General features: G+C 50.0%; 1 protein-coding gene across 1 annotated transcript; it reads left to right on the top strand.

The window, feature by feature from the left end:
* Nucleotides 1-7,192: 7,192 nt before the first annotated feature.
* Nucleotides 7,193-18,743, top strand: LOC120709590. The gene is made up of 10 exons (XM_039995253.1): nt 7,193-7,386; nt 8,295-8,455; nt 8,798-8,929; nt 9,031-9,081; nt 9,335-9,431; nt 16,225-16,271; nt 16,416-16,632; nt 17,217-17,346; nt 17,441-17,483; nt 18,444-18,743. Exons 1-10 carry the CDS (start codon nt 7,329-7,331, stop codon nt 18,516-18,518), a joined length of 1,011 nt encoding a protein of 336 aa, XP_039851187.1. The 5' UTR covers nt 7,193-7,328; the 3' UTR covers nt 18,519-18,743.
* Nucleotides 18,744-19,593: the final 850 nt, after the last annotated feature.

The raw sequence follows: 19,593 nt of genomic DNA, 5'->3' as shown, positions 1-19,593 counted from the left end.
CGAGTGATTGCTTATGCTTCTCGATCACTCAAGAGGCATGAAGAAAACTATCCCACTCATGATCTTGAACTAGCAGCTGTGGTCCATGCGCTGAAGATCTGGCGACACTATCTTTTAGGTTCATTGTGCAACATCTATACTGATCACAAGAGTCTCAAATACCTTTTCACTCAAGCTGATTTGAACATGTGTCAAAGGAGATGGCTTGAGTTGATTAAAGATTATGAGCTCGAAGTACATTATCATCCGGGAAAGACAAATGTGGTTGTCGATGCGCTAAGTCGCAAAGTTCATTGTCATTGCATTTCAGCTATACCATTAAGCGAGTCTCTTTGCTTTGAAATGGAAAAGCTGAACTTAAGTATTGTACCACATGGCACATTGGCTCATCTAGAGCTTACTCCTACTCTTCGTGATCTCATCATCACGGCACAAAAGCAAGATAAAGGGGTGAAGGAAATTCAGAGAAGACTATCAGAAGGAGACCCTAAAGTGAATTGCTTCCACCAGGATACTGAGAATATGATATGGTTCAAGAACCGATTAGTGGTGCCTAAGAATTTTGAGCTCAGAAAACAAATTCTTGACGAAGCCCATACTTCACGGTTATCAATTCATCCGGGTAGCAACAAGATGTACCAAGACCTGAAGCAACGATTTTGGTGGACTCGAATGAAAAGGGAAATAGCCAAATATGTGCCAGAGTGTGATATCTGTAGAAGAGTTAAGGCTAGTCATCTCAGACCAGCTGGAACTCTCCAGCCCTTGAATATTCCAGAATGGAAATGGGAAGATATAAGTATGGATTTCATCGTCGGCTTACCTCGAACTCAAAAGGGTTACGACTCTATTTGGGTTGTAGTGGATAGACTGACCAAATCGGCACATTTCCTCCCAGTTAAAACGACATACTTGACCAAGCATTATGCGGAATTGTACATTAATCACATACTTTGTTTGCATGGTGTGCCAAAGACCATCATTTCTGATCGTGGAACTCAATTCATTGCTCGTTTTTTGGAGCAATTACATGCTTGCTTGGGAACCCATCTTATTCGTAGCTCTGCATATCACCCTCAGACAGACGGCCAAACCGAGAGGATAAATCAAATTTTGGAGGATATGCTTCGTGCTTGTGTCTTAACCTATCCACAGAAATGGGATCAATGTTTGCCATTAGCTGAATTTTCTTATAACAATAGTTATCAAGAAAGCATCAAAATGGCACCATTTGAAGCATTATACAGTCGTCGATGCCGTACACCTCTCAATTGGTTTGAAACCGGGGAAAGAACTATTTTTGGACCCGACATGGTTCAAGAGGCCGAAGAACAAGTTCGTCTTATCCAAGCCAATTTAAAGATTGCACAGTCTCGACAGAAGAGCTATGCGGATAAAAGAAGAGATCCACTCGTCTTTAAGGTCGGTGACCATGTCTATTTAAAAGTATCACCTTGGAAAGGCGTGCAAAGATTCGGAATAAAAGGGAAGTTAGCTCCCCGCTACATCGGTCCATATCCAAATGTGGAAAGATGCGGTCCGGTGGCTTACCGATTGAATCTTCCAGCGAATCTTTCTGCAGTTCATAACATTTTTCATGTATCACAACTCAGAAAGTGCCTTAGAGTTCCGACTGAAGTTGTTGAAAGTGACTCGATTCAATTAGAGTCTGATCTCACTTATTCTGAGCATCCTATCAAGATTATTGATCGCAAGGATCGAGTTACTCGTCGCACCACCAACCAATTCTACAAAGTTCAATGGAGCAATCACTCCAAAGAAGAAGCTACTTGGGAGAAAGAGGAATTTCTGAGGTCCAAGTATCCGGACTTTTTAAACGCTCATCCAGGTACCTCATCTTTGAACTTTTCTGCCTGTTTAATTTCTCTCGTGCCTGAATCTCGGGACGAGATTCTTTTAAGGGGGGAAGGCTGTAACACCCCTGTGTTAATTTTTCGCTAATCCCGTGTTTAATCGCTAATCGTGTTCTAACTGCGTCATTAGCGTTAATCGTGTTCGCATAGTAATCTTTGTTTTAGCCGTGTTCGTCTACGTTTTTCTCCTTGAATCGAGCTCCAAATCAACTTTCGCCCAAAATGAAAGTTGTAGATCTTCTCTTCCTCTACAACTTCTATTATGGCCAAATTTCAAGTTTCTATATCAAAATTTGAGTTTTGGAGGGTCAAATTCGAGTCAAAATCGTCAAACGAGTGAACAGAGGATCTCCAGTGCTCGGCACTGTGCCGCCCCGACGCCATACCGGCGATTGTGGCCGGCAGCGAGCTTCCACACGTCGGCCATCATGCCCCGACGCCGATCTTCCCCTCGCGCTGGCCGGGAAGCTTCCAGTCCGTCCTTCCCTTCTCCATTTCCTCGCGTTCACGTCGCACAGAGACGAGCTCGAGCCACCGCCGAGCTCTGCGCCGACCACCCCTCGCCACCCCGCTTCGATTCCGCGCACCCAGAGCCGCGCAACCTCGCTCCGAACCCACTCCGCCCCTCCACGAGCTCGGCCATGCCCTACGCCGGCCGAAATCAGGCCCAGACCGCCGTTGCCATTGCCGTCCGCTTCGGAGCTCCACCCTCTCCGTCGAGCTCCCACCTCCGGCCCTTCTCCACCCAAATCGGGTGCATGGTGAGCTCCCCCGCAATCCCCTCGTCCTCCCCGACCTTCTCGCCGGGCGAATCCGCCGCCACCGTCGCTGCAGCGCCGCCGCACCGCCGTGGCCGCGCCGCCACCACCGTGCGCACGCCGCCGGGTCCCTCTGCGCGCCCGCGCTGCACCACCGCGCGCCTCGCAGCCGGCAGCCGCCACGGGCCGCTACCCCGCCGCCTAGCCCCGCCTCCGCCGCCGGCCGGGCCGGAACGGCCACGCGCCGCTGCTGCCCTGCCCCTGCGCCGCCGCGGACAGTGCTGCGCGTGCGCCCTGCCGCGCCGCCGCGGGCGCCGGCCCCGCCGGGCTGCCTGGCCGCGGGCGGGCCACGACAGCCACGGCCTTGTGCGTGGGGAGCAGAGGAGGGGGGCGGGCTAGGCTCCCTGATGGGTGGGGCCTGGCTGTCAACCCCCCTTTTATCTTTTATGTTTTTCTTTTTTCTTAATTCAGCTGAAATTTCATAATGGCATAGAAATTCACAGAAAAATCCTAAAAATGCAAAGTAAATTTTGTTAGGTTTCTAAAATCGAGATCTTCAGTGGGAAAATACTCAAGCATGAATTATGTCACTGTTACCCCTGTAAATATTTTGGTTTGTGCTTAATCTAGTTTAATTAATACCAGTTGTTCTGTTGCTCTAAAAATTATGAAAAATTCGCAGTGGCTTACTTCTTACATGTGTAATCCACTGTAAAAATTTCATGTGCTGGTGTTGTGCACTTTTGTGTAGATCTATTTATGTTTCGTTTACCTTGCTAGGGTTAATTAAATGCTTTGTTAGCAGCAATAAATGTTGGAAAAATTAGATGGCATGCTTTAGCCATGTCACGTTAAGTTGGTAAATTTTTGTTCTCTAGAGCATGTATGCAAGTTAAGTTTTTGCTTTTATATTGCCCCTAGTTATGCTCTTTTCTGTTATAATTGTGGTTATTTGATTATTGTTTCATGCATGTGTAACCTTAGCAAAGCAAAGCCTCTGTTTTAATCCATGCTGCTCTAAGCAAGTTTAGTAGTTGTTATTTGGAAGGAAACACTTCAGGCTAAAATGAGTTGAATTTTGGAATCGCATCTTAAGCACTCATGCATCGCACTGTGTCATAACGATTGCATGGCATTCTTTTTCATACGTGTAGACGCCGCGAACGAAGCCGCCTACGAGCTGATCGTCGAGCCGATCCAGGAGCCGCAGGCGGGAGAGCAGCAGGAAGACGCAGGCGAGCACACTTGCGAAGAAGTCGCTGATCCCGCTGACCTGCAAGGCAAGCCCCGGAGCATAACCTCTATTTTCAGTATTCAACGTTATTATTTAAATATTGTGCATTTAAGTTTCTAGGAGTTGAATGAAACCCTAGTATGCATGCTTCTCCTAGGTACCTAAGGATCTCTACTAGTATGCAGGCACTGTTAGAACTGCTTGCTAATTAGGAACCCGGTAGAAGCCGAGTGATTCCTGTCACTCGCGAGAGAGATAGGTCTTGTTCTTATGAAAAAGTTAGTGGAGATTTGAATCTTTGAGAAAAAGAAAGGATAAATGGAGACCGGGCGGAGATGGTTTTAGTTATGGATATGGAGTGGATGGAAAGTAAGGCTCCGCCTGTGTCGATTGAGGACCGTACCGTTGTTGGCCGTGCTGACCGAGTTTGAACAGTACTAACCACATGCCAGAAGTAGGAGGTAGTCGAAACCGGTAAGCTAATTACCTGAATTGCAACGATACTTTGAATCGCGACCTGCTATTCTGGGAGTGGGATGATGGCGGGTGTTGGATTGTATGTCGTCTCCGGGTTCTCTAGAAGTTCGCCGTGAGGGACCCTTCACCCGGGTTTTGGCAGGCGTGATTCAGACGTCAGGGTGATGATGGGAACAGTCGACGTGTGTGGCCCAACGGGGTTTTCACATGTTGTGTGAGTTAGGTCCACCTTGCAAGGTTAAATCGGATCGATTCGCCGTCTCTCTCGGTTGAGAGAACCTTGGTCACTTTGCCACATCGTAGTAAGAAAGTGGAATGAAAACGAAATGGAAAAAGGCTGGTTTGTGAGTTACTGAAGGATAATCTAATCCACCATGTGTGCTCTAGATGTTTAGGCGAATTTAGTTAATACTCGCCGTACTAAATGAAGCTAAAATATTGAAAGTAAGGATTCACTTCTAGTAGCCTTTCAGCAAAAGAACTCCAGAGCCAAAAAGCTTTGCATGTCTAGGTAATGGGCTAATTATACCCAAAGTCGGGTAAGCCTTGCTGAGTATTAGTATACTCAGGGTTGTTGTTGTAACCCTTCTAAGCAGGTTGCTTTCCCGCTGACTTCGAGGAGGTCTGCGCGTCCTGGATTGGATAGCCGCTTCCTCCTGGGTGGACCGTCGAGTGGGCCCCGTCTTCCCCGTGAAGATCGGGCAGGTTGGCGTCACATCATCGTCGTGTTTATCGTATTGTATTTCGAACTCGGTTTTAAACTTCCGCTGTGTTTTGAACTCTGTCGTTTGTACTTAAAGCTTTTATGTAAAACCTGTATTGTAAATTAATTTGAAGATTTCTATATGCTGGTATCACCTGTGCTCGTCTTCGTACGGGTCTACTAGTGCAATTGTGATCCTGGAGTATTGTAGTTTAATCGGGATTTACCCGACAGCCTGTCAGATTACACCGTTTTAAGTGCACAGTAAATTGATTAAGTATTAAGATGATGGTTAGTGCATTTAAGCCGGTTTAATTTTGGCGGTGCTGCTACACAACCCTTCTCCAACATGTGGGTGACAAGGGTACAGCCTTGGGTCGATGGCTGGGACCAGGCAGAGGAGAATGTGGCGCTTGCGACCCCTGCACACACGGAGGCTTCGTACAGGGCGTACCTGAGCTGGTACCAGCCTCAGACTCGTTGCCGCTTAATATATGCTGACATACAACCACAACCGCATGTTGCGACAGCACATGATGGCTACGGACGATATAGGGATGATGCATTAGGTGGGGCGGCGAGTCAAAGTTATCATCGCTTTTCAAATACTTTGGATTACAGTGTTAATGTCTTTCTTTTTCTTGTTTGCAGTTTGAAATGTGCAGGTTGATGGACGTAGATGCCAGGGCGAATTTGATGAGGATTCGAGCGGGATCTATGATTGATAGGAATGAGCAAGAGTCGGCCTGGACCCGAGTTTCACAAAGAGCCCATTCCATACTTGAAGCCTTTGGTAGCCGGACATCGTACGAGGACTCGTGCGGTTCGTTTCAAGCCTCGACCTCGTTTCCTTATGGTCCCACACAGCAGCAGCCTTCCCAAGCACCTTATTGGTCTCGGTAGCATTATCCAGGTACGTAAGGATACTTACTGACTTCCTACTTTGAAGCCAACAATTAATTCTCAGTCCATACATGTGATGCACACCCACCTTATCAATCTCACGGAGGGACTCAGTTTAGTACTATGGCACCAGCTGCAGGGATGTCATTTCAACCAACACAGGCACCACCACGACCTTTCGGTAGACATATAGTCCATATCTTAATTTCAATTAATTGTGGTATGAAGTCTAGTTCCTTTTGTATTTACATATAGGATCACAACAGTTATATGATGCTGGACCTTCTTCGTATTACCCTACGGCGACAGCAGAAGGAACGCAAGGTAAATACCTAATCTGTAGCCCAAATTTATCATGTGCTTCTTATTTCTATAAATATTTTAAATAATTTGAACGGTTTACATGATCGTACCACCAGCTTCCTGATATGAGTCATTCTTCGTATCCACCACCAACAGGTACATATGATGAATATGTACCCAAATATAAGACTTATAAGACGATGATTAAAATATCTTAATTGCTACTGTATAGGGCCCACACAGGATACCTTTGAGGCGAACTTCGAAAATTGGAGTCGGTTATTTTCTACACCTAACCAGCAGGCCGATCCTACCTTCCAGACACCTGTGGCCACCGGACGTCCAGGTAGAGACGTAGGGCCTCCATAGCGACACACCTACTCTACAGACCACGTCCACGCTCAGCGTAAAAGAGGTCGACATGGCCGGGGGTGGCCGGGGTGGTTAGGAGGTGCTTCTAGCTGTTTCTGTATTTTTGTTATGGACAGATCATCATGTTATACTTATTTTGTTCTTATGTATCACCTATTTCGTTTTCATTTGCGCATGTGTATGAATTGATAACTTATACTTTTCATATTCATGTACTTTACTAATGGTTTTTATTTACTAATGATTTTTATTTATATCCAAAATATCTAAAACCACATCTAATGGCCCACTGCTGTAATTTTACGGGGAGGGAGAGCCTGCCACCCCCTGCCGGGCGGCAGGCCCCCTACCGCCCCGCCAAGGGCATTCGCACAAATATTTTTTTTATTTACATATAAGTCCCTGCCGCCCCTGTCGAACGGTAGGGGTATAAAACTGTAAATTATGAAATCGAAAATATATTTATGTAAAAAATATTTTTGAAAAATATAAAAATGAAAAAGACGCGCGACGCCCGCGGAACACGGCCGTAACCGGCGCCGCGGCACCGGCGCGGCGAGCACAGTGTACTAGAGCCAGCCTAGGCGCAGGCAGCCGCGCAAGTCTCGGCCCCCGTGTCCCCTTTCCGTCCTCGTTCCTCTCCCGTCGCCGGTGCGCCCGCGCCCTGTCTCCCTCCCGCGGCGAGCGATCGGGAGGGGATCGGGATGGCCTCCCACCATTCCGAGCCCCTCGGCCCCGTCCCCGCCGCCGACGCCCCCGCAGGTGCGGCGCCTGCCTCTGCCTCCCGCTCCCCCTCTCGCTCTCGCTCTCGATCCTACTGGTGCGCCCCAAAGCGCCCGCCGCCTCTGCTCGCGGCGTAGGTCGTGGAGGGGTCCTGTCGCTGCGATCCTGTTGCCCCTTTGCTCCGTTGCGGTTTGAGTGGCCTCGGATTCGCGCTCGGAGTGCTGCGGCCCTGCGGCGCGAGCGCGAGCGTGCCTGCTCGCGCGGCCGCATCATCGGCATCCGATGCTTTTAGGGTTCTGGGAGTTTGTTCAGTCCTTGTGACTTGTGCTCTAGCTTCTGCGTTGCTATGTTTTGTTCGAATGTTTTGTGCCGTGGTTTAATCCTAGGGTTTTAGGACTGGTAATGCTGGGAGCAGTTGGTCCTGGATTGTGCTGCCTAGCTGCTTTGTGCGGATTGCCCTATTTTGTGGAATTGCTGGGTGATTTTGAAGAGGGGAATGGTCGTAGTTCCAAGTGGAATGATTGTGCTTGTCGAAATGTGAGCAGTTGTGTACTTTCTATGCAAATCATTTGTAGAGTTCGTTTTAGTTACCTGCTGATAAGTGTTTGCCACTAGCCTTCGTAGGTACTTTTTATCATTGGTTGCGAATCATTTGTGCAGCAGCATTGGATCTGAAATTCTGGAACAGGATGAATCTTATGATTCCATTCGCATGCACCTTATCCATTTATTTGATAGTTTGGCTATGAAATTAGTTGCATCTAGCTAGCTATGTAGTTTACAGGAGACCTCCACTCGCTAGGATTGATTACGTTGCTCACAACTCAGAACTGCTTTTGTCCACATCTTACATCGCCTTGAGCCCTTGACTTGTTGCTGCTTGTACAGATGTGCACCAATGAACCAATATTAGTTGCTTTATTATAATCATTTGAATCTTCTTGCAGATAACAACCCAGAATTGCCATCTCCACCCTATCATATTGTCACCAAACCTGGCCAACTCCCAGTCGAGTTTCTTGAACCCTCAGCTACCCAGAAGTTGGTAATCGGATTTGACTGTGAAGGTGTTGATCTCTGTCGTAATGGTGCTCTCTGTATCATGCAGGTGAGCTGAACACTCAGCAGGCATCATATTTGTATTATGGACTTTTGTTTCATGATTTTGAACATCACAAAGCTGTATGCAGCAGCCATACATTTTTCTTAACTGGGCTACATTGTTGCATTGATTTTGCTAGCAATGCTGCGTCATTACCTTCAATTCAAAGTCCATGCATCCACATGTATTTCTTTTCATGCATCTAAGGATATACCTGCAGTTTCATCTAAATTCTTATGTGTGCTTATATTTCTCTTCTTATATATGCTTATATTTTTCTTGAGGTTGTCCTGAAGTAGCATTTTCTCTGTTTCTAAGATGCTGATGCGAGTTGTCTTGATATTGCAGCTTGCATTTCCTGATGCTGTTTACTTAGTTGATGCTATTGAGGGTGGAAAAGAACTCATTCAAGCTTGTAAGCCCGCACTTGAGTCTGATCATATCACCAAAGTTATTCATGATTGTAAAAGAGACAGTGAGGTGCCTAACTATTTATTTGTGAAGCTTGCTATGTTTTTTTTTTTCTTTTAGGAGATTTTAGACTTGACTAACAAATTTAGAGTTTATCATTTTTTTTGTAGGCTTTGTATTTTCAGTTTGGCATCAAATTGCATAATGTGATGGATACACAGGTAATCACCATATGCGTTTACAATTCTAGTGATTTTCATAAGCATGGTAATTTCTCTGTACTACCCAAGCATTGTGGTTTTGTCTTCTTTGGCAACAAGCTTTAGAACTGAGCATTATCACGAATTAGGGATCGTGTATTCTGCCGAAGAACTTATGTGACCTCCCCTTTTCTAGAGAGTTCTCTGTAGTAGTAGCTAAGGTATTATGGTTATTCTTCCCAAAAAAGGCTTCAATTGCACTTATTGTGTGCAGATCGCTTATTCTCTGATAGAAGAGCAGGAAGGAAATAAGAGAACACACGATGATTACATATCTTTTGTCAGCCTTCTTGCTGATTCACGGTACTGTGGTATGTACTGAACTCTGATTCAAGCCGTCTTTTACATAGTTTCCTTATTCCTGATTCCTGAAGATATTTGTGTTTATGCTTATGTCATATGCCATGGGAGCTATTGGAAGTGTTTGACCAAATTCTTGTTGACATGATTTGGTAGTCTGGAATTTTTATTCTAATGGTGAACTTTATGCCTTACTATATATTTAGTTGTCTAAATATGATTAGGATGCTTTCTATTTTCGTTTGCAAATATAAAAAAACTGAGATGGTGTCATCATTCGATTTTATACTTTTGATATAAAAGTTTGATATATTTTCAAACAGCAGAATTTGGACATGATGTGCTTTCAATTCCATGTTACCTGTATTGATTGGTGTGTTTGGGGATACCAACCTGCTCGGGTAGGTTTACTGGGACCTTGGACTCAACTAGCAGGGTAAGTTGACTGGACAGCAATGACCAGAGGCAGTGAATCCAAGAGACAAAGGCAAGGAGGGTGGTTGAGGTTGAGAAGTGTTGGTGTATATGTGAGACCATGTATAGAGGCCCATCTAGTGGCCCATGTATAGGATCTATATATCCCACCCTTCTAGGGTTTGGAGAATATACAAGGCAATTATTCTCTACAACATGGTATCTAGCCTTCCCTTCCCTCTCCCACCCTCCCTCTAGCTGCCGGTGCCACCCGCCGCCGGCGCCATGGCCGGCCTCTCCTCCTTCCCTCCCCTCTCCTCTGTTGCTGGCGGGCCTTACTCTGTTCCGCGTGCCGCTGCGCCGCCGGTGGCCTGGCCCGCCGCTCCATGGCCGCCCGCCGCCGCCGCCGCCGCCGCCGCAGCCCTCGACGCCGTCGTGCCTCTTCCTGACCCGGGAGCGCCGACCATGGCCGCCGGAGGCGTGGATCTGCTGCCCCCGCGGCCGCCGCCGGCCCCTGTGGGCGCGGATCCGGCGGCGCCGCCGCCGCCTCAACCCTACCCTGCAGGCGCGAACCGGCCGCCCCCGCCGCCCCTCCCCTAGACCTGGGCGCGGCGGCCGCCGCCGCCGCCGCCCTGGCAGCTGGCGCGGGGGGCGCGGCCGCGGGTGCTGCCCCTACTGTCGCCGCCGGGGGCGCCTAGCGCGTACCAGGCCCGCGGACGCCCTCCGGCGCCGCGCTGGGCGCGGTCGGCGCCGCCTGGCCCGCGGCTCGTGGCCCCTGTGGCCTCTGCTACCCCCGCGGCCCTCCCCGGGCAGGGTGCGAGCGCGGCCGCCCCCTGGGCCGCCAACATCGGCGTGCCAGCCGCCGCCGCCCACAGCGCCGCGCCCGAGCCTCCCGTGGGCACGCCCGCGCTTCCTGTGGCTGCGACCGCGCCGCCCGTCGCCGCACCCACGGCGCCCGCGCCGTACGCCGCCCGCCTTGCGGGACCTCGAGGCCAAGCTCGCGCGGGCGCACGCCGCGCAGGCCGCCGCACAAGCCACGCAGGCCGCCGTCGCGCCCGCCGAACCCGCGCGGACGCCCGCGGTGCCTCTGCCCGCGAAGCCCGCACCCGCGCTCCTGCACGCGCCCATGGCGCCCGCGCCCGCGCCCGCGGCGCCCGTGCCTGCTTTCGGTATGCCCCACGCGGACGCGCCTTTCGCGGGCAGCCGATCTCCGCCGGAGCTGCTACGGCCGACGACGCTCTCGCCGCGGCCCTCCTCGCCGCCAAGTCCGAGGCTTCGGCGGCCCAGGAGCGGGCCCGCGCGGCTGCCGTCGCTTGGGAGCGCGAGCGCTCCGCGGCCGACGCTCTCACTCGTCGTGTCGCCGTCCCGCCCGTCGTTCCCTTCACCGAGCACGGTGTTTCGTCCTCCCACCATGCTCCGCCCTCTGGATCTGGACCCCAGATCGAGCAGCCCGACCCCCTCCTTGGTGCTCCTCTCACCGGCCAGATCGGGGGTGGGGGAGGCCAAGGGCGTCGTCGGTGGAGGGGACGTGGTGGTGGTGCTCGGGGCACTCTGGACCCGACTCCGGCTCTTACTCCTGCTCCTGGACCTGGAGGTACGCCCTGGCCATCCTTCAGCGCCCCATGGCCAGGGCATATCCCGATGTGGCCGTTTCAGGGTCAGGGGGGGCCCTCGTCCTCAGCCCCAGCTGGCGGCTATGCTCGCCGCTGCTGCTCCCCTGTTCGCATCGTCCTGGACCCCGCCCGCTCCACCCAGCCAGCAGCCGACCTGGCCTGGGGGGTGGGACCAGGCCGCGCTGGCGCAGTCCTTCAGCGCCTTGGGACGGACGCCGCCGGTCAGCACCGAGTGGATAGCCGACTCGGGTGCCTCCTTCCACACCACCCTAGATGCCACTATCCTTTCTTCTGTCCGACCCCCACACCCCTCTTGTCCTTCCATCATGGTTGGTGACGGGTCTTGCCTTACTATCACCGCCGTGGGTTCTGCTCCTGGCTCTTTTCGTCTTCCCAATGTCCTTGTTGCTCCTCAGATGGTTCATAACCTTCTTTCCATTCGTCAGTTTACAACTGACAATTCTGGTTCCATTGAGTTTGATTCTTCTGGCCTCACTGTAAAGGATTCGGCCTCCCGGCGTCCGCTACTCCGGTGTGACAGCACGGGGCCCCTTTACACCATTCGCCTTCCTTCTTCCGCTGCACCACTTTCGCCTTCTTCTTCGCCCTGGCCGTCCTGGTCTGCCGCTTTTGCCGCGACGCCGTCTTCCATCACCTGGCACCGCCGTCTTGGTCACCTTGGCCGCGACGTTCTGGCTCAGCTCAGTTGTAGTGCCGATGTTCCTGGCACTAGGGCTCCTGCTGAGCCCCTCTGCCATGCGTGCCAGCTCGGTCGTCAGGTTCGACTCCCTTTTTCTTCTTCTTCGCATGCGACGCATGCATTTGATCTTATTCACTGTGACCAGTGGACCTCCCCTGTACTTAGTCTTTCTGGTCTTTTTGGTTATAAGTACGATCTAGTGGTGGTCGATGACTTCTCGCACTACTCTTGGACGTTTCCTTTGCGCGCCAAGTCTGAGACCTTCCCCACCCTCCTCTACTTCTTTGCCTGGGTGTCCACTCAGTTCGGCCTCACCGTTAAGGCCGTCTAGTGTGACAACGGGCGGGAGTTCGACAACTGCACCTCCCGTTTTTTCTTCCTCTCTCGGGGTGGTCCGCTGCATATGTCTTGTCCGTATACCTCTTCTCAGAACGGCAAGGCTGAGCGGATGATTCACACGACGAAAGACGTCGTGCGCACCCTTCTGATCCAGGCCTCTCTGCCCCCGCGCTTCTGGGCTAAGAGCCTCCACACCGCCACCTACTTGCTCAACCGTCTTCCGTCCACTGCATCTCCTGCTCCCACTCCACACCACGCTCTTTTCGGTACCCCTCCTCGCTACGACCACCTTCGGGTCTTCGGGTGTGCGTGTTACCCTAACACCACCGCCACTGCTCCTCACAAGTTGGCGCCCCGCTCGACTCGTTGTGTGTTCCTTGGTTACTCCCCTGACCACAAGGGGTACCAATGCTTTGACCTCACCTCTCGCCGCGTCCTGATCTCCCGACACGTCGTCTTTGACGAGTCGGATTTCCCCTACTCCACCTCCTCCACACCTTCTACTGACCTCGAGCTGGAGTCTCTGTTTCCAACTGACCCGGTGGTTCAGCCACCTTTACATGTCTTCCCTTTCCCTGCAGGTTTTCCCGGCACACCGGCACCGCTGCCGGTGATCCCTGCTGCGCCACACCCGGCCCCGGCGCCCGCGGTCGTGCCACACGCGGCCACCGGACCTCCAGTTGTGCCGCGCGCGGACCCGGTGTCTCGTGCTGCGCCGCGTGCGGCCCCGGTGCCTCCCGCTGCACCTGCGCGATACGCTCAGTCGGTGCAGGTGTACCAGCGTTGTCCGGCGCCGACTCCGGCGCCGCCGCGGTACGCTCAGCCGGTGCAGGTGTACCGGCGTCGTTCGGCGCCGGCACCGGCGCCGACTCTGGCTCCGGAGGCTCCTCCGACGCCTACACCGGAGTCGTCGCCGCCGCCATCTACACCGGAGCTACCGCCGCCTCCGCCGACTCGCTCTCGAGTCAAGCCGGAGGTGTACCACCCGCCCGTCGTCCATCGGGATCCTCTGCATATTCATCCCATGGTGACTCGGCGGATGGCGTCTCAGGCCGCGACTCTCTCCGACATCGAGGGCGAGCCGCGGGTCTCTCCGGTACCCTCCTCTGTCCGCGACGCCCTGGCGGATCCTCACTGGCGTCGCGTGATGGAAGAGGAGTACGCGGCTCTTCTTGCCAACTAGACGTGGGACCTCGTGCCGCGTCCGTCTGGTTGCAATGTGGTCACCGGCAAGTGGATCTGGACGCATAAGCGTCGGGCTGATGGCACACTGGAGCGCTACAAGGCTCGCTGAGTTCTCCGGGGTTTCACTCAGCGGCCTGGTGTGGACAATGATGAGACCTTTAACCCAGTGGTGAAGCCTGCTACTGTGCGCTTGCGCTCTCGCGCTCCTGGCCTGTGCACCAGCTGGATGTGAAGAATGTCTTTCTTCACAGCACTCTGTCAGAGACAGTGTACTGCTCTCAGCCGGCGGGATTTGTGGACTCGAGTCGTCCGGATATGGTCTGTCGGCTCAACAAGTCCCTCTATGGTCTGAAGCAGGCTCTTCGGGATTGGTACTCTCGGTTCGCCACGTTCTTGCTGACTTTGGGGTTCACCGAGGCCAAGTCTGACACGTCTCTCTTCATCTACCGTCGTGGGGATGAGACGGCATATCTCCTGCTCTATGTCGATGACATTGTGCTCACAGCCTCCAGTCAGCAGTTGCTTCAGAGTGTCATCACCTCTCTGCAGCAGGAGTTTGCTATGAAGGATCTGGGTCAGCTCCACCACTTCTTGGGCGTCACTATTGAGCCTCGCTCGTCTGGTCTTCTCCTTCACCAGTGGCAGTACGCACTCGATATTCTGGAGCGGGCTGGGATGACTGATTGCAAGCCCTGCTCCACTCCTGTCGACACTCAGGCGAAGCTGTCTGCTGATCGGGGTGATCCGGTGGCTGATCCTACTGCCTACCGGAGTCTAGCTGGTGCTTTGCAGTACCTCACCTTCACCAAGCCGGACCTCACCTACGCTGTTCAACAGGTCTGTCTCCATATGCATGATCCCCAGGAGTCACACCTTGCTGCGCTGAAGCGTCTCCTCCGCTACATCCGTGGCACTGTGGACCTCGGCCTGGTGCTTCACTGCTCGTCTTCTGCTGAGCTGGTGGTCTACACCGACGCTGACCGGGCTGGCTGCCCGGACACTCGTCGCTCCACTTCCGGCTACACCGTCTTCCTGGGCGGCAACCTGGTCTTCTGGTCGTCCAAGCGGCAGCCGGTTGTCTCCCGCTCTAGTGCTGAGGCGGAGTACCGGGCTGTCGCTAACGGCGTGGCGGAGGCGTCCTGGCTACGACAGCTCTTGGCGGAGCTCCACAGCCCGCTCGCCAAGAGCACGCTCGTCTACTGCGACAAACAACGTCAGCGTTGTGTATCTCTCCACCAACCTCGTCCAGCATCAGCGGACGAAGCATGTGCAGATCGACCTACACTTAGTGCGCGACAGAGTCGCCATCGGCGATGTTCGGGTACTCCATGTCCCGACTACCTCCCAATTTGTTGACATCTTCACCAAGGGACTGCCCTCATCGACCTTCTCGGAGTTTCGCTCCAGCCTCAACGTAGCCGGTGGCTAGTTGTGGCTGCGGGGGGTATTTGCCCTTTTGTACTCTATTTGTACTATCTTCTTGTCCAGTCTTGAACACTGCTGCGCCGGTAGTTCAGACTACGGGGGGTGTTGGCTTTCTTTTTGTCCAGTCTTGAACACCGCTGCGCCGGTAGTTCAGACTGCGGGGGGTGTTGGTGTATATGTGAGCCCATGTATAGAGGCCCATCTAGTGGCCCAAGTGGCCCATGTATAGGATCTATATATCCCACCCTTCTAGGGTTTGGAGAATATACAAGGCAATTATTCTCTCCAACAAGAAGGCTCGTAGGTCTTGAGTAAGGGACATAGCCATGTGATGTATTATGGATTAACACACAATTCCTACTGCTCAGCTAGCCACATCATTACAACAGATCATCAACAACTAATAGAACCACAGAACAGTGCAGCTTTGATGAAACCCCAAAGTCCTAAACTAATAGTCACGTATGGAGTGAAAGCCAGAAAAGTACCCATTGCGCCCAACAGTCACCATTTGTCCTACATTGCTGCAACTTCCTATCATCAACTCATGTGAGCTCTTGTGCATTGCAACCCTTGCTGTCAGCCATCATTGTCACCGTATTACTATCCATTTTTTCTCTCTTCGTCTCTTTCCTATTTTTTCTCTGCTCTGTTCTAGACCTAGATATAGTAGCAGCAACAGCCAACTTGAGGTAATAGATGTAGATTATGCTAAGTTGCATTAGGTGGTAGTGCAATAATGAACTATTGGTAACAACTAGTAACTAGTCAGCCAGTCCATGGCATCGAGACCAGACTTCTACCCAGTTCTAGAACCATGTTTGTTAGCTTGTTAGTAGCCTATGGTTGATCTTGATCTGATTGGTTTGGCTAAGTGAGTTGATATCTTTGTTGAGATGATAATTGGGTGCATGCAGCTTAGCTATAAGCATAGAACTGCTGTCATCTCAATAATTCATATTGTTAAAAAGTGCTGTTGCTGCCAAACATCATATTTGTTTATCCTGCTTTCTGTAAGCTGTATATTTTAATTCGGTGTATGATGTGGTGCATTTCATTCCTCATTATTTTCTATTTTGAGTGTTCGATTGTCCATATGGTGTGATATTGTGGTACTGCTTTATGTAGGCATACCATATCCTGAAAAGGAAGAAGTCCGTACCCTTCTAAGGCAGGTTAGCAACCTGCTGTTTAGAACAACCTAGTTGCTGATATTGTGTTTACTTTCTATGATATTGCCTTGCCATTTGATGTTCTGTTATTTCAATAATGTCTTCCTGAGGAAACCAGATAAATAATATTGTTTTAATGGATTTCAGGACCCTAACTTTTGGACAATTAGGCCCTTGTCTGATATGATGGTTCGAGCAGCCACAGATGATGTCCGCTTCCTTCTCAACATCCATGAGAAAATGATGGAGAAGTTAAGCAAAGTATCTTTATGGCGTCTGGCTGTTCGCAGTGAACTATACTGCAGGTGTTTTTGCTTAAACAACAACCAGTTTGCAGATTGGCCGCTTCTTCCTCCTGTCCCGGGTCAGTACATATAATAAGATTTTCTAACCTCCTTTTAAAAATTAAGGAGCTCCCAACATAAATATATTTTACCTTTTGCTTTGAGTCTCTTAGATAAATATGAATGCATGACTGTTATTTTAATGTGGGTTTACTGTAGGTCTGTACAAAGCTGTTCACAATTCTGTTTTGAAACCGCTTGTTGTGGCTAGCAAGCCACACGACAGCGAATAGCTGTAGCAAAGGCAGCAGGCTGCTGGATCAAACCAATTTTTCATGGGTTAGCAAAACTCAGTTTGAACAGCTGTAGCTCACAGTGTAGGCTCAGACTTCTATAAACTAACTTGAAACTTTGACAACCTACCTTGGTCTAGATAGAATCCTCACTAACACTAACAGTATTATGCTCGTTGGGCTTTCAATAAAGCTGGGCTTAATGCCTTTGGTCGAAAAAAAAGAATCCTCACTAACATGGCATGGATTTGTTCACATAACATTTTTCAGTTCTTTGACCAAAGATTTTCAATTTTGTCAATCGAATGCTAGAACATTTTTTGGCATTGCAGAGCAATTGTTCTGATTGATATTTCATATTTGTGATACAGGTGACATTGAAGCTGATGTTCATGTTCCTGAAGTGGATATCCTATCAGTCTTAGATGTGCCTCCTGGGAAAATGGGACGAGTTATTGGCAGAAAGGGATCAACAATAATGTCTGTCAAAGAGTCTTGCAAGTAAACATCTTGAATCTGATTTTGTAAATCTCACATCCTCTATGCCGTTAAGCTTCATTGATGTTCTCTCTGTTTTTTTTGTTCCTCTCTTCAGCGTTGAAATCCATATTGGTGGTGCTAAGGGACCTCCAGACAGGGTAGGTTTCACATAGCCTTGTTTGTCACAAATAATTTATTCATACCAGAGAGCCATGCTGGGGTTTGCTGAAATACTGATTCAGTTTCCTGTTTGAATACTGAACTGCAATAGCTAGAGGTTTTTTTAGAGAAATCAATTAACAAGGTATTTTCATTAATACACCGTTAAAATATTTTGCTCAAAGCTAAGTTCAGCACATAGACTCGTTTCTGAATTCGAAATATCAGACATGAAAATGGATTTGAACTGTGTGATTCTTGACAGGGAATAGTTGTAAATGATATGTAGTTCTGCATAAGTGTTGCTGTTTTCCTTTTCTTTTGTTTTGTCCTGTGGAACCATTCAATCTTTGTCTTCACCATCAGAATGCCTATAGTGGCGGACTTTTTTGTAGCAATAATTCCTCATACACCACTGATCTTATGCAGTTATGCTTAATCCCGAATATGTTCATTGCCTGTGTCTACTACAAGTAGTCCTTGGTCTGCATGTCACAGAAACAATTATGGCATATTTTTCAGTGATCACCATTGGGCAGATGCATATATCTTGTGGCTGAGGTGTTGTATATACCACAATAGGCTGGCCTGAACGGAGCTCAGGTCCAGATGAAAGTTTTCTATCCCATTTGCATGCTATACAAACCTCTAAATGTCTCAATCATGGCCTTGAATCATTCCAGCTGTATGCACCCATAAGCCATCACCTGCTTGAAAGCGATTGGTGTTAGTGTTAGAATAAGATCATGAGATCACGCTTGGAGGTTCTTCCTAATGCATAGACATCCATACTATTTAGTTAATAAGCTTGAATCATTCTGCAGCTACTGACACTAGGAGGTTCTTCCTAATGCACAGACATACGTACTATTTAGTTAATAAGCTTGAATCATTCTGCAGCTACTGAACCAAATGAACATATTGCTTTACTGATCTTTTTATGGGTGTCCTACATGTAGGTGTTCATCATTGGACCAGTGAAGGAAGTCAGGAAGGCTGAGGCCATCCTCAGAGGCCGAATGCTGGAGTTCTAGAGATGCACCCCTATGTGACCCAGGTTTCAACTGCCTTATCTTTTGAACACAAAAGTGGGATATACAAAAAGTGTAAGCGGTACCGTGACTCTTGTGGATCTCTTGATTACCCGTGACATGAATCATTGAAACAAATAAGGGAAGTCAACTTTACTGCTGTTAGTGTTCTGCATGCTCATAGAATCGGTAATACTGTTAAACAATTAAGTTTCTGGACAATCTTGATTAACGCATTGGGATCCTGAAGTTTCTTTAGATTTCACTCTTAACCCTGCACCTGAGCATTAAACATGGTAATGATCAACCTAATTGTGGTGCATTCATTGGTCACCTGGTCCTCCAGAAGCTTAAGCAGAGTGACCACCCAAAGGAGCTGGAGCCTGCTGTCCTACCAGCACCGTTAGGTCCGTCGCGCAGGATTTAGCTGGGAGATCTTGCTTTGAATGCTGATAGCAACTCGGGGGCTGGGAACAAACTAGCTATGCTTTGCCTGGATATCCGGCTAGAGCTCAATCAAGGGGTAGAGCCGTAGAGGGGGATCTTGCCCCACGGGAGATCCATCAACTTGATGCAGAGGCCAAAAATTTGGACTCGGCAACAAACTGGATGGGCCCGGCACGGCGGATGGGTATGTGTATGTCCCAGGAGGACCACCTTTTGTTTCACTGTTCCTCGTGTGATACACAGCTATGAGCTATCTATCACTTCTTAATACTGTTCCTCGTTAAGTCAGCTCCCAACTCGACTCTTTTCGCCAACACCTTTAGTTTCTTCTCTCACGCCTGCTTATGATATGCTCTTTTAAGCCCTGTCTTTACCGTGTTTTTTCTTATGCTTTTCGCTTTGGAATTGATCTTGTTTGGGTTCGCAAATCCGAGTGTATGTTTTGGAGCATCACATCACACAATATACACCATCACAGCACAGTAGAGTAGACTGGTAAGGACTGATGAGTGTTGACGAGGCACGAGTGGCGACTGCTGTCGAAACATCCGCCTATCAAAAATCCAAAGGTGCCTACGAGAGAGTAAACTTGGTGGCTGCGCAACTCCGGCCTGTGAAGTGGGAAATTCCG

This window comes from Panicum virgatum, chromosome 5K, assembly GCF_016808335.1.
Source record: "Panicum virgatum strain AP13 chromosome 5K, P.virgatum_v5, whole genome shotgun sequence".
NCBI classification, from domain to species: Eukaryota; Viridiplantae; Streptophyta; class Magnoliopsida; order Poales; family Poaceae; genus Panicum; species Panicum virgatum.
The sequence above is the reverse complement of the archived record's forward strand: the minus strand, read 5'-3'. Positions and strand labels throughout refer to the sequence as shown.

What these genes read in the sequence shown, in the direction of transcription:
- LOC120709590 (XM_039995253.1), top strand. Translation starts at nt 7,329, where the DNA reads ATGGCCTCCCACCATTCCGAGCCCCTCGGCCCCGTCCCCGCCGCCGAC. An exon ending in ATAATGTGATGGATACACAG is followed by an intron (nt 9,082 to 9,334) that starts GTAATCACCATA and finishes TATTGTGTGCAG; the next exon opens with ATCGCTTATTCTCTGATAGA. An exon ending in TCTGTCAAAGAGTCTTGCAA is followed by an intron (nt 17,347 to 17,440) that starts GTAAACATCTTG and finishes TCCTCTCTTCAG; the next exon opens with CGTTGAAATCCATATTGGTG.